Below are 24,906 nucleotides of genomic sequence, written 5' to 3' on the forward strand. Positions count from 1 at the left end.
ACCTATACCGGATACTCAACAAATCTATCTTGATTAAGTAAAAATGTGATTTGACATATTAAATAATTACTCTTAAAAATTATAAAGCTTTACGATTGATGTTCTTATGTTTTTTAGCTTTACATTTAATAAGATTGAGACTGTTTTTTATTGCCTCTTCTATTTCATGTCTTATTGAATGAACCAGAACTTCTAAAACAGTGTTAAAATGATGAAAGGAGCAGACATTCTTGACTTGCTCCTGATTTTAACTGAAATGAAGAGATAGCAAACTTAAGTGCCTATTAGGGTCAAACTCAAGCAAAAGAAGCAGGAGAAGGGTAGGAACTAAAACAAAAAGGAGTGGTGAAGATGTGATGAATGAAGGTACGACTTGTGTAATGGCATTCACAGTCAAGACAATTTACTATGCTTCCTTTTTTCCCTTTCACTTACTTAATTTTTTTTTTTTTAAGATTTTATTTATTTATTTGACAGAGATCACAAGCAGGCAGAGAGGGAGGCAAAGAGAGAGAAGAGGAAGCAGGCTCCCCGCTGAGCAGAGAACCCGATGTGGGCCTTGATCCTAGGACCCCGAGATCATGACCCAAGCCGAAGGCAGAGGCTTTAACCCACTGAGCCACCCAGGCACTCCTCATTTACTTAATTTATTTATCTATCTGAGAGAGAGAGAGAGAGAGAGAGAATGCATAGAGGGAGAGGAAGAAGCAAACTTCCCACAGAGCGGAAAGCCTGATGTGGGGTTGGATCCCAGGACCCTGGAATCATGACCTGAGCAGAATCTACTGAGCCACCCAGGCATCCCAGGACAAATTACTGTTCTTTCTAAAGTAAACAGATCAGATTCAGCCCAGAGGCAACCACGTGGGGCTCAATAATGAGATTAAATTAAAAAAAAAAAAAGAATTTTAAAATACACTTATCTAATAAAGAGTAAATATTTAGATGAGCTTTATTTTCTGAAAAATAAAAATACACATCTTAAATTATAAAGAATATATGTCTTTAAAAAACAAATTTTCTAGGAGTATAGAAAATAATCATTATCTTACAAGAAAATCTACTCTTGCATTTCATTTCTAAATTTCCACTTGCTTTTTTAAGCTTGAGTACTGAACTTTAGATGTTACATAAGTAACAGGAAGTTCAAAAGATTGGAGTTCCAAATTATCCTCCAAATTCAAAAGTAAAAGAAAAAAAAACCCCATTTATTAGAAAATGAGTTAGTTAAGTTACCTGAAGTACTTGGATCATTTCTTTTGTTTTTTCAAGGCATTTATTTGATTCATTAACTTGTGCTTGAAGTTTCGCTATTATGTCATTAGTCATCTCAAGTTCTTCCTGCATCTTTATAATCTTGCTTTCCTTGTACTTAGCACTTTCCTTAGCTTCACGCAGTGAAGTTTCCAGCTCCTGAATTTTCTGTTAGAAAAAGTCCACATATGAGATGTGCCATGCAGGCAGAATCACAGTATGTAGGTGTAAGACAAATATGGTTATATATAGGTATTAATGTTTCAGATTGCATTCTATCAAAGGATAGAAGAGAAACCAAATGTCACTCAATTTATACATGTATTGTTTTCTTTATTTAGAAGCTGATGATTCTTGGATTAAAAAGACCCAAATTTTATATTATAAGGGTTAGTGTTATTTTATTTACTGGTTAGTATTGTGCTAGGCATATTAAACACACATTTTAAATTAACACCACTTAAAGGAAATACACTCATTAACTGACTCTCTAAGTAATGCGTATAACATATCTTTTCCTTTATTTTTATTACCTAGTTTTAAAATTAAAAAATACAGGTATGTGGAAAAATTCGAAGGCATGTAATGAAGGGTTAAGTTTCCCTGTCTCAGAACCCTAGCTGACCCAGCAGCAACCACTACTGAACTCTTTCAAGTGTATCCTTCCAAAAATTTTCTATGTCTATCTGAGCATATATAGCTATAAAAATGGTCAGTCATACATACAGTAAAAACATACTGAATATATAGTTTTGTTTTGTTTTTTTCAACCTGACAATGTATTTCCATTATCAACACATACAGATCTCTCCACGTTTTTGTTTTCATGGATACATACATCCTGCTTCTTAGAGGTACTATAAATTAGTTAACCCATAACCTGCCAGTGAATATCTAGGTTATTTCCAGTTTTTTACAAGTAAAAAATACCTGAATTTAAATACCTGAATTTGTCCATATTTATAAGATTGTTCACCTACATACACACATATACAGGTTTTTCTAGAAAATATCTGTTTCTTCTTGCCCCATCCAGAATTTATTTTTGTTTGAGTGAGGTAGAAACCCAGATTTTTTTCTTCCCAGGTGGCTAGCTGGTTGTCAGAATCAAACATTAATTAAATCATCTTTTCCCCACCGAGTAGGCTGCTGCCATTATCAAACACTGAATTCTCCTCCCTGAGTAATATGCTGCTAAACTCTCTACTTGGGTCCACTGCTCTATTTGTCTATTTCTGTATCATTACCAAACTATTCTATGATACTCTAATTTGTCATAATTACCAAAGTAATAGCGGATAATAATGATCTGATAGAGTATTTCCTGGGATTACTGAAGATGGAATTTCCTTCTGCTTCTTTATTGCTTTGGTAGATGGGGTTAATATTTCTGCTATTTTTGACTCTACTAGCTACTGAAGTCTGCAGGGATGAGCAAATCAATAGACTGTACTAGTGATCTAGTTTCTACCAGTAATTGATCATTAAACTAGTGGCTGATATTTTAAGTATTTATTTTAAGTATTTATTTTGGTAAAAATGACAAATTACAAATTACTTTTGGGTTCTTCACTAAGTCATTTTGTGAGCTAACAAAATAAAATAGCATGTTTGCTTCACAGATTTCCAAGTTAAGGCTAGTTAATAAAATAACTAAATCATTCAAATAATGTATTGATTCTTAGATCCAGGTAAATCTGCACTAAGACATCTGTTATATTTTTAGTCTCTTCCATTTTAATTTTGATATAATATTAACCAATACTAAGGCTTTGATGATAATTAGATAAAACCTGAATTGCCCTTTCCCTCTAAGCTAGTTCTATCAATAGACACAGATTATAGTTCAATAAAAAGTTACATGATTGAAAAAATTTATAATGTACAGTAATGGCACTTTAAGAGGTATATATACCTCTTAATCAAATTAAGCTATGAGTTACTTCTGTTTTATAATTCAAAGGGAAGATTTCATATAATATATATAGCTCTGTAGTTATTTGAGTGATTAGGCACAATAGAATTCAATTTAAAAAGGAAACCCATCACATCACAAACATGGTTCATGTTGTCTAATACATTAGATACTATAATTTTGCTCTGAAATGTTATATAAAATATAGCTTTAACTAATCAAATTGCAAATTGAAAAACATCTTATAAGAAATCATATACCTCTGCGTGTGTGGCTCTTGCTGGAACATGAAGATTCTTATTGTCCTCTGTAGCAGAATGAACAAGGATACCAGACGGCAGGGACATCTTCAAAGTTTGGTAGTTTTTGAATAGTTGTTCATTTTTCTCTTTCACTGATTTCAGGTCATGTTCCCATTCTCTGGCTACAGCAGCATTTCTTTCCTCAAACTCTGTAGATTCATTCATTATAGCCTATTTAATAGTAAAACACCATTATAACTCTAAAATGAATTACGTATAAAAAAACACTATGAAGAAGGGGGTGGGATTGGGGAGGGTATGTGCTTTGGTGAGTGCTGTGAAGTGTGTAAACCTGGTGATTCACAGACCTGTACCCCTGGGGATAAAAATATATGTTTATAAAAAAAAAAACAAAACACTATGAAAACTACTAGAATTCTAGGACAAGGCATATGCTGAAATTCATTATTTAGAACATCCAAGAACCGTACTTTATAAGAATGTGACCATTTGTGGTTTGCCTCAGTTCCTGGAATTTCAGAAGGCATTGGATATTGATGATGAGAATAAAAGAAGAATAAGGACTGGAGAGGATTTGTATGGATTTGCAAGATGATTAAATCTCACTTTATTGGATCAGTGCTAATATATGAAGCAGAAATCTACAGAACCGTGTTGGTTAAAGTCATTATGTTATGACATTTATGATGTCATATATGAACATTAACTGACAAATAATGGCAGAGTATATCCAGTAAATTTAACAGCAATCTATTTTCCTGTTTCATTTTAAACCTCAGTGTTTAGAGGGAAAAGAATTCACTGACTTTTGGTAATTAATCTGAAAATCTTGTATTTCTGTTCATGGAATAACAATCACTACCTTCCTTTACACTGAAGGCTAACTCTGAAATTACTCATATTATCTTTTTATTTCCTAATTCTTATGGGATATACTTTTTGTTCTCATCATTAATGCCTTATTGGTTTTTATCTATATCTTTAAGGCACTTCTATCAGACTTGGATGCTAAATTAGTTGTGTTCTTGCTGGGATACTGGACTCTTCTTGGTTCTGGACTACTGGCTTCATACCAATAAATTTATCAATTCCTACATTCAAGGTGCTAGAAGAAGCTACATCTCTATGCTCATTCAGATGGTAGGAATCCTACCTTCTATTCACAAGTAGGTCGTCAATATTACAAGAAAAGCACTAAATTTTATGGGGATTATCTTATTCACATATGGGTTTTTATGCTTTTCCTCTGCTGTGAACTTTTTTTTTTTGGGAGGTAGGTCATTTACTGTTTTGATAGCTTGAGGTATACAACAAACGGGAATATCCACAGGAAAGCATATTTTAAAAACATTATCTATATTTCAGTGTGATTTAAGTATAGTTTTCAGATGAAATTAAAGTGTCAAACAAGATCTACCCAAACATATGAAATGTAAAACCAATTTTAGAGGTTTTAATATTAATCTAGCTCCCTTTGCTCGTGCCACATATATAACAAGTAACTTTCTGACTACTGCATATTTTACCAGGTATATGAGATAGGGATTACTTGAGAGCAGAATGAATATTCTGATCGGTGGAAAGCAAAACAAATTAACAAGCTGGTCTTAAGCCATATTGGTTCTTGTGAATCTGTACACTAGAGCCAGTTGCTTTGGGAACAAAGATATACACCACATCTCTGAACCTCAGAGCTGAAGGATCAGGGCATAAGGCAGTGATACCACCAAGATGAAAAGGACATCTTTGTGACGTCGCTGCACAAACTTGTTTCTGGCACGGCCACAGCTGCTCCCTGTAGCTCTGAAAGAGGCTCAAGTCTCACTGTCTGAGACTACTTGGGGGAAAGCTCAATTCCTCCAGAGGCAGTGAGAAGTGAGAAAGGAAAGAGCATTCAAGATTCCCTAAGTGGAAATTGATTATTACACCCCAAGATTTTATCTTCTTTACAAGTGTAAGTGGTTATTTTCATTATCTTAATAAGGAAGCATATATAACATGTTAGAGGAAGAACATGTTTACACATTTTTTTTCAAACAAAAAATAAAGTATATACAAATAAATTAAAGAAGTATACCTAAGATTAAATTGCTCTTCTAAGTCTTTTTTAAGAAAAAGGTACAAATTAGAGCAAACAATAAAAAGAATGAGGTGGCCACACAAAAATCACTACTTACAATTATTTTATTATTATAGAAGTTATTCACTTGACAAATCTTCTCATTTTCTTTCTGGATGCCATTTTTAAGCTTTTCTATATCAAAATGAGTATTTAACCATTCTTCCAAAAACTGGGTCATTTCTTTCCTATTACTCAGCACTTGCTGAAATTCAGTCTTTATGCAGTGGAAGTCATTTTCTGAAAGATCTTTGAGAATTTCCTGTTTGAAAAATAAGTATTGAGTCATCTGTACATTAAGAGTTTTTATCTAAATATCATACAAATATCAGGAAAAGGGGAAAATATCTTACTGAACTCTCATCTTAATATTTTGAGTATATTGAAATAAACATAATTCTAATTTAAACCTTTGTTCTAGTTATTTGAATAATAAAAATCTGGCAGTATAAGCTATGTAAGGAATGTCTACAAATTCTTCCTGCTGGAATTAAAAACCACCAAAACTATCTGTGACTACTACTCATACATATGCAGGGCTTCTGCATGCAGCTCCTCTGTGCACCAGGCCTTCCACACATGTTGGGACTGGATGCCAGCCTCACACTGCTGGGGGAGAGCAAGGATACTCCATGACAAGTTGTAATAACATTGCTCCTGACTCCCAGCCACGGATCTAGGACATTTTAGAAAGCATTTGGAAACTTATTGTGGGGTTCTTTGAATTCCCCTTGTTGGGACTAAATCCATTTTTCTGCGTCTGTGGAGTCCTGGTACTCCTTACATCTGGCCAGTTGTCACCCTGCAGCATATTTTTAAATTTCTGAAAAATGAAAATGGTTCTAAGCGCATGCAAAGTTACCTTCTCTATATGATAAAAAGGGTTAAAAACTAACTAAACCATTTAAAACAAATAATACCTCAATATGTAGATCCATATTCTGGCTCAACTTGAGGTCCGTTAATTCTCTGGTTGGTACATCATAATCTTGTTGAAGGTGCTGTATTTTAATTAGCCATTCATTTTGCTTTTCCACTTCATCAATAAAAACCACTTCAAAATTATTGATGGATTCATGTTGTTCTTCCTTTATCTTTGTAACATGGCTTAACACATACTTGTGGAAAACAAATTGGGAAATGAACCTTTTATCCCATTTAGAGGAAATTTTAAACTCTCAAGACAAAAAGGGATGGCATCTCGTTTATCTATATCTTCTGGTAAGTGAGAAAGAAGGAAAAAGCCTCTCTCTAGCCCCAGTTTTCTTTTCCCAGTATCTTGAGAGCTAACTTCTAGACTTCATGTTCCTTACTTCAGATTCCCTACTGGCTACATCTCATGGATGTCTTATAATCACCTCAGATTCACTGTTAAAATGTAACAAAATCTCTTTCCCTATAAACTCACCTTTCCCTTCTGCTAACTTTTTGGTTAATTCTATCACCAATCACGTAGGTATCCCAGCTGGATACCTGGGATACATTTTCAACATCCTCTCCTGCCTACTTTGGTTGGGTAACCAAAGTGGGTATACCAGCTCAAGATGTACTTCTCACATGTAGTTAGTTGTTTGGCCTCAAGGTGACAATAATTTGAATGTCATATATTCTATGGATCTCCTGGATAAATTCTGGATATCTGATTGCCAGTATTTGTGGAAGAAAATCAGGGCCTGAGAGGCAATCTACCTAGAAAAGACAGACAGGAACTCCCTACTCCCTCAATTTCCACAACTCCTTAACCTCTTAGAATCTGGCTCTTCCCTAACCACTCAATTAAAAGTGCTCTGACAAAGGTCAATAATAAGCTCTATTATCAACAAACGGAGGGCATGGTTCCTGATTCATATGCTGGCTGTTTGAAATATGTCACTCTTTTTTTAAAAAAAAAGATTTATTTATCTACTTAGATAGAAAAAGAGCACAAGTAGGCAGAGTGACAGGCAGAGGGAGAGGGAGAAGCAGGTTCTCCGCCGAGTGGGGAGCCCGATGTGGGGGCTCAATCTCAGGATCCCGGGATCACGACCTGAGCCAAAGGCAGTTGCTTAATCGACAGAGCCATCCAGGCGCCCCAGTATCTGCCACTCTTGAGCACTTCATCTGTGACATGCTGTCCTCCAGTGACTTGAGCAACACCGCTTTTGCTTGATTTTCTCCTGTCTCTGCCATTTCCAACCTCAAATCCATTTGTTGCTCTTTTTTCTGCTACTACCTCTTGAAAATTTATCTTTTCCAGAGTTCTCATCTTAACCCAAGGCTCTTATTTTTCTATTACACTTTCTGGGTGACCTTATTCCCATGTGTATTATCTAGCATCTATATGCTGATGAATTCCAAACCTTTATCTCTAGTCCTGACTTGTCTCCTGACAAACCTCAGACTCACAACTAAATGCCTACTTGTTTCTCTTCTTGAATGCTCCATCATGGCTATTTCTACCTCAAATATCTCAAACTAAACACCTGATTGTTTTTCCTGCCTTGCCTGCCTTGCTCCTTTTTCTTTTCTCTTTGTCAGTTAATGGTAACCACTCTCCACAAATCTGGCCATGCCCAAATCCTGGCACTCAATCTAAGCATCTCCCGCCTTACCTCCACTCTCCATCACATGAACCTACTATTTTAAGCTGAGTATTTAATTTCTTTTATCCTTCCTGTGCCTATGAATCCTTTCTTTAATAATATGGTCACCTAAAATATCTCATCTGGACCACTATAACTGCCTCTTGTCTCTTCTCTCTGCCACAAATTCATTGCTTTTCTACGGTGCAGTAGCTAAAATGGTAATCTGGTCATGCTACCGCTACCACTTAAAAATATCTGCCCAGTGGCTCCCATCATCTGCAAAATGAACTCTAAGCATTACTACGGACTCCAGCTTCTCCTGCAATCTCCTTTTTTGTAACTCTTTATCTGATATGTCACACAACCTGCATGCGGTTCTATCACATTTACTGGCTCCTTATACGTTTGCCTCATGTGTTAGAGTAGGATATACCTGAGACGTTATTCCTATCTGTATCTGGAGCACCATGAGGGTTACTAGGCTCACAGGTAGAGCTCAAGTTTTGTTGAATGAACAGGTCCTAGAGGCACAGTGGGTCTCATACATACTATTCTGAGATGTACATTAATTAATTCAGCAGTAAATATACTAAATAGCAAATATGCCAACTCCCAAAGTAGGACATAGGACTTAAATACACTTATGTTAAAACTAAAATTTATAGCAATATTTACAAAGATATTACTAAAAAAGATGGTACCTGAAGTTTCTTCATGACTCTGTGGAATTCCATTGAACATCTTTGGTTTGCGGTGAGAAGTTTTTGAATTTGTTTGATTTGTGGATATGGAAGTGAGAGGTTTGCTTTTACTCTAGCTGAAAGCTCTTTTTGGGTTTCAACTTCTTTCTCCAAGTCAAGGGATAGTCTATTTAAGCACTCATAATGATTATACATCTCTGAGTATCTCTTTAGAAGCTCCTAAGGAAAATTAGAAATCATTCAGTTTAACAATTCATCCTAACTTAACAACAAATAGTCCTTGTCCTAGAATTGTTTTTCGTTTTCATTTTTAAATTAATTTCTTTAATGTAAATTCAGTTAATTAACATATAATGTATGAGTTGGTTCAGGGGTACAGGTCTGTGATTCATCTGTCTTATATAATACTCTGTGCTCATGATAACACATATCTTCCCCAATGTCCATCACTCAATTACCCCATTCACCCAGCCATCTCCCCTCCAGCAACCATCAGTTTGTTTCCTAAGATTAAGTCTCTTATGATTTGTCTCCCATCTCTGGTTTCATCTTGTTTCTTTTTTTCCCTCTCTTTCCCTATCATCCTTGCCCTAGAATTGTAATAAAACTTATGCTTTAACATTTTCTGTAGTACAGAAATTAAGACCTTTGTGTTAAAAAAAAGTCTTATTGTTGATTTTGAATTATAGAAGTAATATTTAGTTATTGTGAAATTAGAAAAATTTAAACAAAACAAAGAAAACCAGAAACAACCACTGTTATCATTTTGATACATTTTCTTAAGTTTTTTGAGTACTCATGATTCAAATGACAATCTACAAAGAGTGAAGATAAATTTGAGTGAATTCAATCTAGTATGTATTATAGTTCAAGACTGAATGCTGGCTCACAAAGAATCACACTAGCTATTTGCCAGCTTGGTGTAGCCTCTTTACATATTTCTATTTATCTGCCTAGAATCTGAGTTTTCTAACTTTTTATCAGAGTTAGAGTTCAGGTTCTATCTCTGCTACTTCCTGACTAGGGAAATCACTGAACCAGTTTCCCAGTTACAAAATGAAGATTATGGTAATTGCTACAAAGTTTTCTGGGGGAAAGTTAATGTTATAGGATAACTGTATCTATTTGTAATCTACAAATTATATATAGACATTATGACTTTAAGGAAATTAAATTTTATTTGTAAAAATGTTTCCATATTTAAGTTTTAAACTTATACCTGATTTCAAATCCTGATTTCAAAGATGATCTTTCGAAGGTTGGCCATGTGAACTTAGGCAACTACTAAATTCCTCTCTGAGCTTCAGTTTATTTGTAAATGGAGCAATAAAGATCATCTCATGAGGTAAAAGCACCTGGTATTAGTGCATATGGTAGACACTCAATAAGTCTGGCCTCTGAGCTCAAATGACTAGAGGCCATGCAGAGGACACACCAGTCAAAGTATAAGCAGAGGAACACAGTAGTTCAAATTGTTAGTCATATAAAAATAACACATTTAATTCAGGGTGCTAAATATGGAATAAGGGGCTGTTGACAATAATGAACTTCTTGTTCAATAACTTAAGGAAAAGCTAGGTGTTCATTTATCTGGGATGTTGGAAAGGGGATTCCTGCCTTTGGTCTTAGTATGAATCACATTATGATATGGAACAGCACTGTGTAGTCCTTGATTTGTACTTTTAATACATATTACTTTTTTACTTTCTAATATGTATTTTTTTTAAGACTTTTTAAAAATACATATTACTTTTTATTACTTCTTTTGTACTTTTAATACATATTCTGATAGGAATGTGCTAAGTGAATAAACACACACAAAAATTCTTTAGGGATCTTGCATTCGGAGAGGAGTAACAGTCGTGTTGGCCTTTTCCCTCAGCATATATTCAGAATCCAAGTACTTCCCACTGCTTCCACTGATACCTCCTTAGGCTGAGCCACCATCATCTTGGCCTGGATTATTGAACTTAGTCTCTCAAATATTCCTCCTCCTTCCACTTTGTGCATTTTCAACACAACAATCAGAGTCATCCCTTTAAAATGTAAGTCAGATCACGTCTCTCTCATGGTCAAAACCCTCCAAAAGGTCTCTGACTCACTCAGAGTAAAATCCAAAGATCTTTCAAGGCCCCACAGCTTGCATCTTCCCCATGAGCTCTCTGACCTCATTTCTTATCAGCTTTCCCCCTTCTTAATGCTCCATGAATCCATCAGGCAGGCTTCTGCCTCAAGAGCTTTGTACGCCCTATTTTTCCTTCTCATCCTATTCTTGCCCCAGGCAGCTTTAAGGCTTAATCCTTTACCTCTTTTAGGTATTTGCTCAAATACCACCTTTCCAGTAGGGCCTTAAAATCATAACCCCCCACTGTTTTGTGTGTTTAAGTATGTACATATGCACACACATGCACACATACACTAGATCATGAAGTTTAAAAAAAACACTGAGCACTTTCTATTCATTCCATAGATGTTCCTTGGATTTCATTTAGGCCTTTGGAAGAATACCAATATTCATTTGTAATTTTAACACAAGGCACTTACTTTTATCCTAGAGCACTTTTTTCTTAGGCTTTCTGTGAGTAAGTGTTTTTCATTACATTGTAACTGTTTTTCATATTTTACTACCTCTTTATGGTTCTGTTGGTCCTGTATTGGTACAAAGAAATAAACAAGCTTCAACTATAATTACATCCACATATAATGTCTGTATGTTTTTCTAATTACATTTTCCCCCATCATTTCAATAATGGAATTATAAACTTATAACTCAAAAACAAAGTTAAAAATGTCTAGAAAATGAATAACACTACTACTAAGTATTGTAGTGAGTGGCCGCAACTCATTGAGAAAAAATGTGGAAGAACGACATATTTTTTGAGGTGGGATTTATTCCTGTAACCATCAGAATTGAAAACTAGATATTAGATTTATACCTGATTCTTACAATTCCAAGTCTCTGAATTAGAATTAGTCTCTAGAATTGCTGCCAAGTAATACATTAGCAAAACCACCTGAAATATCTCTATTCATACTCTTCCCCGTACCTTGGAACACAAAATGCATATCCTGTTACATTTTGTACTTCTGATTAGAAGTATAAAATAAAACCTTTTCTCCCATTTATTCACTACACTACTTAGAAGAATGACTGTTTCTCCCATTTATTCACTACACTACTTAGAAGAAAGACTGTTTAATAAATATTTGTTGAATGAATTAAATTTCTTTACAAATTTAGTTAGGGTCCTCATAAGGATGGTTCCTAAGTGTTCATGTTTCTATTGATAATACTGCAAATGATACGGTCTTCTATTCTTGTTGAATTATGAAAATAAAAAAAGTTTTATAGATTTTATAGAATTTCTTTTTTTTTTTTTTTTTAAAGATTTTATTTATTTATTTGACAGAGAGAAATCACAAGTAGATGGAGAGGCAGGCAGAGAGAGAGAGGGAAGCAGGCTCCCTGCTGAGCAGAGAGCCCAATGTGGGACTCGATCTCAGGACCCTGAGATCATGACCCGAGCCGAAGGTAGCGGCTTAACCCACTGAGCCACCCAGGCGCCCCTATAGAATTTCTTTTTTATCTGAAATTTATGTTATTTTCTAGAGGATTAGCTGAGTTTTTTAAGACGTGATTGTAAATACATTAAACAGTCACACTGGCTGAACTTCCTTCCTCTGTGTGTCTGGCCACCTCCCTTCAACTTTACTGAGAAGGACGCATGCCTAAAATTCTGTCCTGTGGAGGCAGAGAAATGGGCACTTATTGTTTTATAAATCTAGTCCTTCATATCTTTTCCTATTGAGGTTAATGCCATTTTCTGGTTTAAAAAACCCCTTTAAAAATTACATTAAAGAAAATAGTCCGCATTATGTAACAAATCTTTTATTTTTTATCTTTTTCTTTCTTTTTTTTTAAAAAGATTTTTATTTATTTTTTTGACAGACAGAGATCACAAGTAGGCAGAGAGAGAGGGGAAGCAGGCTCCCTGCCGAGCAGAGAGCCCTGGGATCATGACCTGAGCCGAAGGCAGAGTCTTTAACCCACTGAGCCACCCAGGTGCCCCAACAAATCTTTTCTTAAAAGTAAATAATAAAAATGATATTTCCTGAAAAACATTTTGGCTTCTTTTAAAACAGTATAATCTTCTATTTGTGTAAAAAATTATAGCTTCCCCATTATTCTTTATTGTTAGTAGAAATTTCCAAAAAGAAGAAAAAAAAAAAAACCACAAGTCCCTCCAAAACAAAAACAAACCCCAAAACACCACAACAATAAAACCAAATTATTCCCCTTTCCAAAAAAGCTTGATTCTTATAAACAGTTACTAAATAAGGGAAGATTCTGAACTCACGCTAGCTATCATTCCTCTTAAGATTTCTCTGAATTGGTCTCTTTCCATTTTGAGAGACTCTTTTATCTTCCTTAGCTCATCTCTTTCCTTAGCTAAAATTCTTATTTCTTCAAGGCTTTTATGAAGTTTCTTAGTCAAGTATAAGTTATCCATTTCCACACTTTGCATAGATAAATTTTGGGCCTCAAATTGCTGCTTCAAATGTTCCAGTTTGTTTATAATTTTATGAGTTTTATTGACATCTTCTTTCATTTTAAGAAACTGAAGCTCTTTTTTCTGAAGTTCTTGTATCTTGAGATAATTATAAAACAAGTTAGAATGCAAATAGAATTCCCTCAAGGAAGGAAAATAGTGTTTACTGGTTATACATGTACATCTATGTCTCTATCTATATATCTGTATCTATATCTTTTCTCATACCACAAATGGTTTTAGACAGTTATACCCCAAAGAACAAAACAACACATACCTTCTTCTGTAACTCATCTTTAGATTTATTTAAATCCTTTTGAATATTTGAAATCTGAGTTGTCTTTTCTGAAACTCTCTCTCTGAATTTATCAATAGTTTCTTGGTGTTCTTTCAAATGCATATGAGCAATTTTTAGTTTTTGTTGTGTCTCCAAATCCTTTATTAGAAAAAATTGAAAAATATCATTATATCAAGGCACATTACCTTTCCTTAGTGATGGACTAGTTAAACAAAGTCTTAAAAAGTGCATGCTCATAATTAAAAACAATCAGCACACCACCCCCAGATTAGAATTGTATCCAGAAGGATACAAATTGTATCCAAAGGATACAGAATTGTATCCAGAAGGACACAAACTAAAACCCCTTTCCCTACTCTCCTCCATCCTCCTTGGGCTGCCTGGTGCACTCTGCCACTGCTTTCTTCTCTCTCATACCACTTGGACATCATTCTAAATCATTAACACATAAAAAAGGACCCCACTTAGCCAGTGCCTTATTAGTGGATACTTCTAGATTTCTGTCAGCACTAATAATGTTGCAATAAATGTTGTATTTTTGCCCAAATGTGTGAATATGTTGGTAGGATAAATTACTACAGATAGAATCACTGTAGCAGATATATATGCTGACAAATCTTTAATAAGGCAGTATCAAAATGTCTCCTTGAAAAGATTAAAACATTTAAATTTTCACCAACAGTATTATAAGAAGGAAGCTTCTGGCATTAAAACCACATATACTGAAAAAAAAGAAAAAAAGGAAAAAAGCCCCACATATACTGGGTAGATATAAAGAGCACACACAACTCACTCTACTTATCGTTTCCTGTAGGTTTGCCTGGAGCTGGTCTCTCTCCAATTTCAGATTATCTCTTTCTTTCATTACAGATTTCATTTCTTCAAGGTTTTCGTGAAGCTTCTGAGCCAAATTTAAGTTCTCCATTTCTATTTTATCCAGAGTTAAACTTTGGGTCTTAAGTTGTTTCTTCAATCGCTCCATTTCAGACATTTTCTTCTGTGATTCACTGACATCTTCCTTTAACTTAAAAAGTTGCTGTTCATTTGCCTTAAGTTGTTGAATCTTAAGATAATCATAAAATAATGTGTTAGAATACAGATAGTTTTTAAGCAAAGAATAAAGAATAGTTTTTTTTTTTTAAATTTGACAGAGAGAGATCACAAGTAGGCAGAGAGGCAGGCAAAGAGAGAGAGAGAGAGAGAGAGAGAGGAGGAGGAAGCAGGCTCCCTGCTGAGCAGAGAGCCCGATGCGGGACTCGATCCCAGGACCCTGAGATCATGACCTGAGCCGAAGGCAGCGGCCCAACCTACTGAGCCACCCAGGCGCCCCTAAAGAATAGTTTTTAAATGGATTAAGACAATAGTCTTCCTATGTTGCTCATTAATATTCTGCATAATTTTACACAAAATTTATTTTCCTTTGAGGTATAAATTTTTTTAAGACTTTCATTTATTTATTTATTTGAGAGAATACAAGCAGGATGAGGGGCAGAGGGAGAAGTAGACTCCCTGCTGAGCAGGGAGCCCGATGTGGGACTCAGTCCTGGGACCCAGTGATCATGACCTGAGACAAAGGTAGACATTTAACTGACTGAGCCACCCAGGCACTCTTGAGGTATAATATTTTTAAGCACATTAATCTTAAGTGTAAAGTTTAATTATTCTTGATGTATGGTATACATCTATATTATTATAACCCAGACTAAAATTTAAAAACTGTCTAGCACTCCACAAAGTTCCTGTGCGCACCCCCTCCTAGAGCTCACCACTATTCTGAACATTTTGCATCCTAGATGAGTCTTGCCTGCTTTGGAACTTAAAATCACAATGTATTTATTCATTCTCCTATTGACAGACATTTCACTTATCTTCCATTTTTTTTGCCATTATGATTATAAAACTGTTATGAGCATTCTTGTACATAACTTTATGTGGAAGGATGCATTGTTTCCTCTTATGTACATACTCAGGAACAGAAATGCAGAGCCACAGGGAGGTATATGTTCAGCGCTAGTAAAAACTCCCAAGATGTTTTCCAACGTGGCTAAACAGTTTTACATCCCCAAAGGACTTTGGGCACAAATAAATCAAATATCCAAACAAGCAAATTCTCCATACCTTTTCTTGTAATTTGGCATGTGAATTTTCTAAATCCAACTGCATATTTGATATTTCAACTGTCTTCTCAGAAACAAGGCCTCTGAGCTGATCAATAGTTTCCTGGTGCTGTTTCACATGCATGTAAGCAATTCTTAGTTCCTCTTGTTTTTCCAGGTCCTTTATCATTAGAGAAATTTTAAGAATGTGACACAGCTTAATATTAAGTAGCATTTTTTTTCTGAAAATGATATATTTCCTTAGTATAAATAATAAAGCCATTACTTTTTAGTCTATATCTTTGTTGTAGAATAAGTTAAGGATAAGGATAAGTTAAGAATAAGTTTAAGAAGTTTTAAGATTTCCCTGTCTCCCTTTCCCAGTCCTCACCTCCCCACAACCTACTTCTACTTTAGGCAAACACATGATCCATATACTATTCAAAATTTGCTTTTCCCTCTGAGTGATTTGGGCTTCCAAATCAGGACATTCAAATCTACTTCTTGCTTTCTTTTCTTTTTTTTTTAATGTGTTGCATAGTATTCTGATATATTTACAGTTTCCTTCTTATGGACATTTAGATGGTTTCCCACTTTTTATTACAAATCACTACAATGAACAACTTGTGAGTATGTGTGTTTGTGTAGTATATAAATATACATGTAGGATGAAATCTACAAAAAAAAAATACTGCTTACAGAATTTGATATTTTTAGAACAATACCAAATTACCCGTCTGAAATTTTGTTATCAGTTCACTCACACTAACACCTCCACTTACGTCAAAGAAAGGCTCATTGCTGTCAGGAAAACATCACGTTTACTCACTAGTATAGGAAGAGTGACTTACTTTAGTTTCTTTTTCTTTGAGGCTTTCCCTGAGCTGGTCTCTCTCCATCCTAAGGGTTTCCTCCGCACTTCTGAGGCCATCTCTTTCCTCAGTGACACATTTTATTTCTTCAAGGTTTTTGTGAAGTTTGAGACTTAACCTTAACTTCTCGGTTTCTATACTTTCCAGGGTTGAATTCTGGGTCTCTAATTGCTTCTTCAATTGCTCTGTTTGATCCATATTTTCTCTGAGATCATTTTTTACCTTCAGAAGTTGATGTTCCTTCTCCTGAAGCTCTTGGATCTTGAGATAATCATAAAATAAAGATATAGATAGATATCGAAAAAAATGCTAAATAACCCCTTTGAAATTAAGAAGGCTCATCTTTGCCTTTAATTGTAGGATAATTCATATCCTCTTTCATTACACAGAAGACGTAATTCAAACTCTCAAATTGAAAAATAAAATACCTGTGCTTTTAAGGCAGCATTTGAGTTCTCTAAATCCACTTGTATATTTGATATTTCATCTGTCTTCTCAGAAACAAGGCCCTTGAGTTTATCAATAGTTTCCTGGTGTTCTTTCACATGCATATAAGCAATTCTTAGTTCCTCTTGTTTTTCCAGCTCCTTTATCATTAGAAAAAGGAAAATGATATATTCAGAGTAACAAAATTTAAACAGTGAGAAGGTAAGAGGTAATTATGCCCCCTGCCTCCATTAGGACTCATCCTCTAAGTTCATCTTAAATGTCAATACATGCTAGATATATTACTCTACAATTTACCCGTTTCCTTAATAGGATATTTCCAAATCAGCACCATGGTACTACCTCTTTCTTTACTGGTGGCCTAGTATTCTATGGTCTGGATGTGTGGCACTTAATTAACCAGTCCCCTGCTAATGGACATTAAGCATTTTCCCTATTTTTTGGTTTGCTTTGTTTTATTATTACAATTTTTGCAATGGATATCCTTCTACAGGTATCTTTGTACAATTTGTGTTAATGTGTACAAGATAAATAGCTATGACTGGACTTTTGGGGTCAATGAATAAATTTATCGAAATATTTGAAGATAGTACCAAACATCCCCCCTCCAACCTTCCCCAAGGTTGGACCAGTTTTACGTTCCCACCAACCCTATCACCCATGATTCTTTTAGGACACAAAATCGTATTTATAGGATGGGGGAAAGACGGTAACTTACTCTAATTACAGTTTCTCTCAGGTTTTCCTCGAGCTGGTCTCTCTCTACTTTGAGAGTTTCCTCTATATTCCTAAGATCATCTCTTTCTTTGATAACAGATCTCATTTCTTCAAGGTTTTCATGAAGTCTCTGAGTTAACCTTACATTCTCCATTTCTGTATTTTCCAGAATTGACTTCTGGGCCTCAAACTTGTTCTTGAAGTATTCCACATCACATATTTTTTCCTGAGTCTCACTGACAGCTTTCATCATAAGAAGCTGATGTTCTTTTTCCTGAAGTTCTGGAATCTGAGAAAATAAAACAAGTTGGGACACAGGCAGAAATTTGTAGGAAAAAGAGGAATTGTTTCTAAATTAAGTCAGTCATCTTTACATTTTATCTAATGTACATACTGTTTTCTTCCACAGGGAAATGAGCAACACAATAATCAGATGTCATTTTCCAACTTAACAAAATAAGACCTTACCTTTTCCTGTGATTCAGCATCTGAATTTTCTGCATCTCTTTCAATATTTGCTTTTTGTTCTGTCTTCTTTGAAATATTCCTCATACTAACGGTTTGTTGGTACTCCTTCAAAAGAACATAAGTAGTTTTTAGTTCCTTTTTGATTTTCAGTCCCTTTCTGATTGAATAAAAGTTAATAAAATAACACGGAATATCACTGTTAACTATCTTAGCATTGTTTTTGTACCTAAAAAAAATTAGAAGAAGGACACTTACTTCAGCTACAGCTTCTTTAATGTTTTCTTTGAGTTGGTCTCTCTCCATCTGAAGAATCTCCTGCACCCTTTTCAGTTCATCTCTTTCCTTAATTATAATTTTTATTTTATCTTGACTTTCCTGAAGTTTCTCAGTCAACTTGAGCCTCTCACTTTCTATACTTTGCAATGATGAATCTTTGACTTTGAGTTGCTCCTTTAATTGCTCCAGTTCACTCATTTTTTCCTGCATCTCAGTGATTTCTTTGGTGCTAATAAATTGTTCCTGTTTCTCATGAAGCTCTTGGATCTTAAAATAATAATAAATTAACAACCAAAATATACATACATGTAAAATGTGTGTATTTATATATGTGTATGGGTGTGTATATATACAGATTTATTTTCCTTTTTTTTTTTTTTAAGAGATTTTATTTATTTGACAGAAAGAAAGAGAGAGCAAGAGGATGGGGGGAAAGAGGTGGAGATAGAGGGAGAAGCAGGCTTCCTACTGAGTGCGGGACCTGATCCCAAGACCCTAAGATCATGATCTGAGTTGAAGGCAGATGCTTAACAGTCTGAGTTACCCAGGAGTCCCAGATCTGTTTTAGTTTCTAAAGGAAAAACACCCAGAATGTTCTGGATAACAATCTAGCATGCAAAATTAGTTTCTGTAGTTCAGTTAACTAGTTCCCTCAGGTTTTTTCCTACATGCCCTTCATCCCCAATTTACCTTTTTCTGTAATTCATTATTAGTTGTTTGTAATTCCTTTCGAAGGCTGGAGAGTTCAGTTTCCCTCTGGGAAAGATTCATTCTCAGCTTATCAATAGTTTCCTCCTGTTCTTTCAGGTGACAACGAGCAACTTTCAGTTCCTCTTCAGTTGCCAGATACTTTATTATTAGAGGAAATTATTGAGAAATTTATAGAAACATTATAGCCATCATACTCTAACTCCTTTTCCCAAAGGTTTAATTTTTACAAAAAATACCTGCTTATAAAATAATTTAAAAAAAAAAAGCATATGGGGGAAAGGATGAAACTTACCATAGCTGTCATTTCTCGCATGTTTTCTTTGAGTTGGTGAGTTTCAGACTGAAGAACTTCTCGCAGCCCCTCCGCCATCTCAAGCCTTTCCACGCCGGCTCGTGGCAGTGCCGCCTCTCTAGCTTCGAGCTGCTCTTGCGGTAGCTCCAGCTCACTCAGAATTTCCTCAGCCTCCTCGTACTTTTCTTTCACATTGAAGGACTGATCTTGTTTGTCTTGAGGATCCTGGATCTTAAGCGAATCCTAAAAACAATAGTGTTGACAGCCAAAGATCTTTTAGTCTAGGGGAAAAGAAATCAGGACCTTTTCTAAAATGATTAAGTCAGGATTCAGTGGCTCATTACAGAGCATTCTTTTCACTCTCCCACTCGTCATTACTCAGGTATTGAGCAGGTATTTCCTGAGGGCTCAACTGTGTTGTTACTACCCTCTTAGAGGCTGGAGATACAATGGTAGAAGAGACTTACATAATCTTCGCCTTTTTGAGACTTGCACTTTAGAGGGAAAGAGACATTATGCCAAATCTTACCAAAGGAGTTTCTGGGTTCCTGCAGGGTATGTGGTAAACCTAATTTACCCTGAGTGGTTAGGATGCCTTCCTGGGGGATGGAAATCTTCAGTTGAGAACTAAAGGGTGAGAGTATTAATTAGGTGTGGGTGGAGAAAAATGCTGCAGGCAGTGAGACCAGAACATCTGGAAGCCACGAGATGAAGAAGCCTAAGCTGGAGTATCATGAGCGGGGCTAAGAGTGAGCAGAAATAAGGCTGGAGACCAGCAAGGAATGGGACCCAGGGCCTCAGAGGCCGTGTGAAGAATTCCAGTCTTTGGTTCAAGAGGAGGGATAGACTATTAAAGCGTTTTTAAGAAGAAAATATTGTTTGGGTTCAGAATGGCAAATGAATTACAGAAGTACAGGAATGAATATGGGTAGACCAATAAGAAGGCTACCGCAGAAAGCCAGGGACAGAAATAATGATGGCTTGGATTAAGGTGTTGGCAATGTGGGGAGAAAAGGTGGAAGATTTCACACACACACATACACACATGCACCCAGACACACATAAGCAACTTAAAATCAACAAGGTTTGGTGCTTGGATTATAGAATGAGTGGGAGGAAAGGATACTGGGAAGGAAGGGTGATTCTCAGATTGAGGAAGTGCCTTATGAGATGCTGTAGGAATAGATTTAAAGAAGGGAAAAACATGGTTTTTCTGGCTTTATCCTTTCCTGTAATTGGTTTTTCTAAATCATTTTTAAATATTTAAGAAGACTGCTGTCAGGGCGCCTGGGTGGCTCAGTGGGTTAAAACCTCTGCCTTCGGCTCAGGTCATGATCCTATGGCTCTCTGCTCAGCAGGGAGCCTGCTTCCCCTTCTCTCTTTCTGCCTGCCTGCCTACTTGTGATCTCTCTCTGTCAAATAAATAAAATCTTACAAAAAAAGAAGACTGCTGTCTTTTCTGAAATGTTTTCTCTCAATTTCAGCATTTTTTTAGTATTTATAATTTTAGTTCTATTTCTAATCACTTCATAATCAAGAGACATTTAAAGAAAACATGATCATAACATTGTAACTATAACACAGCACCTTCCTTTCCCCAAGATTGATTCCCATAAAACACTTATTAAATGGAAGGAAAGGATGAAACTTACTTGAGCCAACGTTTCTCTAATGTCTTCTTGCCGCTGATCTTGTCCAACCTGAACCGCTTCTTTTATCGTTTGAAGGTTGTCTCTTTCCTCAGTCAGAGATTTTGTTTCTTCATGACTTTCTGGAAGTTTTTCAGTCAACTTGATCCTTTCTATTTCTGTGCATGCCGGTGTCACTGACTCCTTGGCTTTGGACTGCTTTTCCAACAGCTCCACTTCATCCATTGTTCCCTGAGTACTACTGACTTCTTTCACATTACGCAGTAGCTCCTGTTCCTCAGGAAGCACTGGGATCTTGTGATATGCATAAAACACCAAGGTTACTATCTAGAGATTATTATCATAATTTTTTGTGTGTGTGCAAAAAGGTGATTTTATCAAAATAGGGGGACAGGACCCATGGCCAGAAAGAGCTGCTGCCATGTTATCATAATTTTTTAAAGGGACAAGATGAGGATACTATCCACAGAAATAAGTGATCCTGAAACCATAGCTAACTGTGGATCATGAACTCCATCTTATTAATTTTCTCTTGATTCCTACTGAAGCTATTTATGACTTTTCTGCTGGTCATATTCTGCCATAATTTTCTTTTGCTCTAGCTTACAACCAAAGTGAATCAATTCTTATACTTGACTAACACACTGTTAATTCTGTCACTTGCACACTTCTTCATTTCTATACTAGTTCCCAAATGCCACAGGAGAAAAATAATCACTGAGCAGATTACATCTCAATAAATAATGGTCCCTAATTCTCGGATGAGCTCCAATGCTATGTGCCAATTTTTTTGTTTACAGATTAATTCTTCTTTCCTATGGTCATTTGTGGTTCCATGTAACTGTGCATATCGTATTTCTGCATTTGTCCTACTCAAATTGAGGGATTATTTTATATGCCCATACTGGGGTGTGTGTGTGTGGAGAGAACAATGTCTTAGTCATATCCATAGTTTCAATGGCTTGCACACAGCAGCCTTTAACATAAGTTGGTTCACTTATCCCAATGTTTTATTTCCTCTACAGTACTTGCCATTATGTTAAATTATATTATTCATTCATTTACTAATTTACTAGTTACCTCTTTCTACTAGAGTAAGCTCTATAATCATAGAAATTTTGTTCACCTTGTTCCCATTTTATTTCTATAACCCAGGACTCTGCCTGCCATATTACACACTCAATAAATAGTATCCAATAAATGGATGAACTACTAACATAGTCACTACTTATTGCTCATCTTTCCTTCAAAGAAAAAAGGAAAGAAGGGACAAATGAGAGAAGAAGGGACATACCTTTTCTTGTAATTCAGTATTGGATTTTTCTAAACGCTTCTGAATATTTATTATTTGAGCTGCCTTCTCAGAAATGTTTTTTCTTAGCTCGTCAATAGTTTCTTGTTGTTCTTTAAGATGCACGTGGGCAATTTTTAGTTCTTCTTTTGTTTCTAGACCCTTAGTAGGAAGTGATATTTAATGAATATTTCAGCCAGATTAACTTAACATTGCCTCCCCCTTTTCCAACTGGCTCCATTTTAAAGAAACATTCAATAGATGAAAGATAAGGGTAATAACTTACTGTATCTTCAATTTCTTTTATGTATCCTTTAAGTTTCTCTCTCTCTATTTCAAATGATTCTTGTAATTCCTTTAGATCATTTCTTTCTTTGGTTATGGATTTCATTTCCTCATAATTTTCATGGAGCTTCTGAGCCAATTCCAGCTTCTCCATTTCTATACGTCCCAATGTTAATTCTTGGTTTCTTAATTCATTCTTCAAATTCTCCATTTCATTCATCTTTTCCTGCATCTCATTCATTTCTTCTTGTACACTAAGAAGTTGTACCTGTTTTTCTTGTAGTTGTTGGCTCTTAAGAAAAAAAAAATTTATTTATTTATTTATTTATTTTAAAAAAGATTTTTATTTATTTATTGACAGAGATCACAAGTAGGCAGAGGGGCAGGCAGAGAGAGAGGAAGGGAAGCAGGTACCCCGCCGAGCAGAGAGCCCGAGCAGAGGACCCTGGGATCATGGCCCCAGCTGAAGGCAGAGGCTTTAAACCACTAAGCCAGGTGCCCTAAGAAATAAAATTTTTAATTATCAATTTCCCTATATACTCTTAAAATCTCATGTGAAATATACTTTGCTGAACTGAAATAATCATTATCACAGCCCTGGCTACACTCCCAATGTATACAGACAAGCAGCTTTAAAAGTAAAGTATCCTTCTAAGCATGGTGACGGTAGTGGGCTGAATAGTGTCCTACCCAAAATTCAAGTCGATTCAGAACTTCAGAATATCACCTTACTTGAAAGTACAGTTTTTGCAGATGTAATTAATTAAGCGTTGAGAAAAAATCCTATTGGATTAGGGTGGGCCCTAAATGCAGAATGTCCTTATTAGAGACAAAAAGGACACACAGAGATACAGAGAAAGTCCAGTGAAGATGAGGCAGAGATAAGAGTGATAAAGCTATAAGCCCAGCACACTAAGGGCAGCTGGGAGTGAAGGACAGTTATTAGATGCAAGGAGACATTCTTCCCTAGAGCCTTCAGAGGGAGCATGGTATTGCCAGCAACTTGATTTTGGGCCTCTAAGATCCAGACATCTAACAATAAATTTGTTGTTCTTTAGGTCACCAAGTTTATGGTAATTTGATAGAGGGTCCAGGAAACTAATACAGTGTCAGTAGGTTAATCAAGGAAACAAAGTGAATATGAGAAAAACTTAAAAAAAGATTAATTAAATATAAAGGTATAATTGACAAATAACTATAATTCCTCATCTCCTAAAAATTTTTGGATAATCTATTTTTTACTTCTAATAAGGTCCTTACGGGGTAGCTCAAAAAACCACTGAGACACTAATTTTTTTAAACTTATTTAAATTCAATTTAATTAACATATAGTGTATTAGTTTCAGAGGTAGAATTTAGTGATTTATCAGTTGCATATAACACCCAGTGCTGCTTACTTCAAGTCCCCTCCTTAATGCCCATCACCCAGTTACCCCATTCCTCCACCCACCTCCCCTCCAGCAACCCTCAGTTTGTTTCCTATAATTGAGAATTTATGGTTTGCTTCCCTGTTTTTGTCTTATTTTATTTTTCCTTCCCTTCCCCTATGTTCATCTGTTTTGTTTCTTAAATTCCACCCATGAGTGAAATCATATGGTATTTGTCTTTCTCTGACTTATTTTGCTTAGTATAATGATCTCCATCCACATCATTGTATATAGCAAGATTTCGTTCTTTTTGATGGCTGAGTCATATTCCATTATAAATATATATACCATCACATCTTCTTTATCCATTCATCTGTCAACGGACATCTGGGCTCTTTCTATATTGTGGGTATTATGGACATTGTTGCTATAAATATTGGAGTGAATATGCACCTTCGAATCTGTTCGTATTCTTTGGATAAATACCCGGTAATTCTATTGCTGGATTGTAGGGTAGCTCTATTTATAACTTTTTGAGGAACCTCCATACTGTTTTACAGAATGGCTGTACCAGTTTGCATTTCCACGAAGAGTGTAAGAGGGTTCCTCTTTCTCTGCATCCTCATCAACCTGTGTTGTTTCCTGAGTTGTTAATTTTAGTGAGGCATTAACTTTTTTAAGTTAATAAATATGCATAAGTCTATATCTCTTTATTTTTTTAAATTCAACTAACTAACATATAATGTATTATTAGTTTCAGAGGTAGAGGTC

The 24,906-nt window shown here is 35.5% G+C and overlaps 1 protein-coding gene across 5 annotated transcripts in view; it reads right to left on the reverse strand.

The window, feature by feature from the left end:
• Window positions 1–24,906, reverse strand: part of CENPE (centromere protein E) — a 76,939-nt gene that overhangs the window by 14,206 nt on the left and 37,827 nt on the right. For 2 of the 5 annotated variants that reach the window (XM_013054032.2, XM_013054031.2), the window contains 19 exons: window positions 22,770–23,060; window positions 22,487–22,645; window positions 21,196–21,486; window positions 19,544–19,786; window positions 19,231–19,389; window positions 18,520–18,807; window positions 18,265–18,369; window positions 17,798–18,085; window positions 17,061–17,219; window positions 16,612–16,893; window positions 15,783–15,941; window positions 14,458–14,727; window positions 13,644–13,802; window positions 11,361–11,465; window positions 8,817–9,035; window positions 6,472–6,669; window positions 5,610–5,813; window positions 3,430–3,642; window positions 1,237–1,422 (listed from right to left, as the gene is read on the reverse strand). In XM_013054032.2, the coding sequence (XP_012909486.1) occupies window positions 1,237–1,422; window positions 3,430–3,642; window positions 5,610–5,813; window positions 6,472–6,669; window positions 8,817–9,035; window positions 11,361–11,465; window positions 13,644–13,802; window positions 14,458–14,727; window positions 15,783–15,941; window positions 16,612–16,893; window positions 17,061–17,219; window positions 17,798–18,085; window positions 18,265–18,369; window positions 18,520–18,807; window positions 19,231–19,389; window positions 19,544–19,786; window positions 21,196–21,486; window positions 22,487–22,645; window positions 22,770–23,060 (3,978 nt within the window). Of the gene's footprint in view, window positions 1–1,236; window positions 1,423–3,429; window positions 3,643–5,609; window positions 5,814–6,471; window positions 6,670–8,816; window positions 9,036–11,360; window positions 11,466–13,174; window positions 13,466–13,643; window positions 13,803–14,457; window positions 14,728–15,782; window positions 15,942–16,611; window positions 16,894–17,060; window positions 17,220–17,797; window positions 18,086–18,264; window positions 18,370–18,519; window positions 18,808–19,230; window positions 19,390–19,543; window positions 19,787–21,195; window positions 21,487–22,486; window positions 22,646–22,769; window positions 23,061–24,906 lie in introns of all 5 variants that reach the window. The other 3 variants (XM_013054029.2, XM_045067073.1, XM_045067072.1) reach the window with 3 other exon arrangements.

This window comes from Mustela putorius, unplaced genomic scaffold (genome assembly GCF_011764305.1).
Source record: "Mustela putorius furo isolate JIRA1106 unplaced genomic scaffold, ASM1176430v1.1 tig00003871_pilon_pilon_pilon, whole genome shotgun sequence".
Taxonomy (NCBI): domain Eukaryota; kingdom Metazoa; phylum Chordata; class Mammalia; order Carnivora; family Mustelidae; genus Mustela; species Mustela putorius.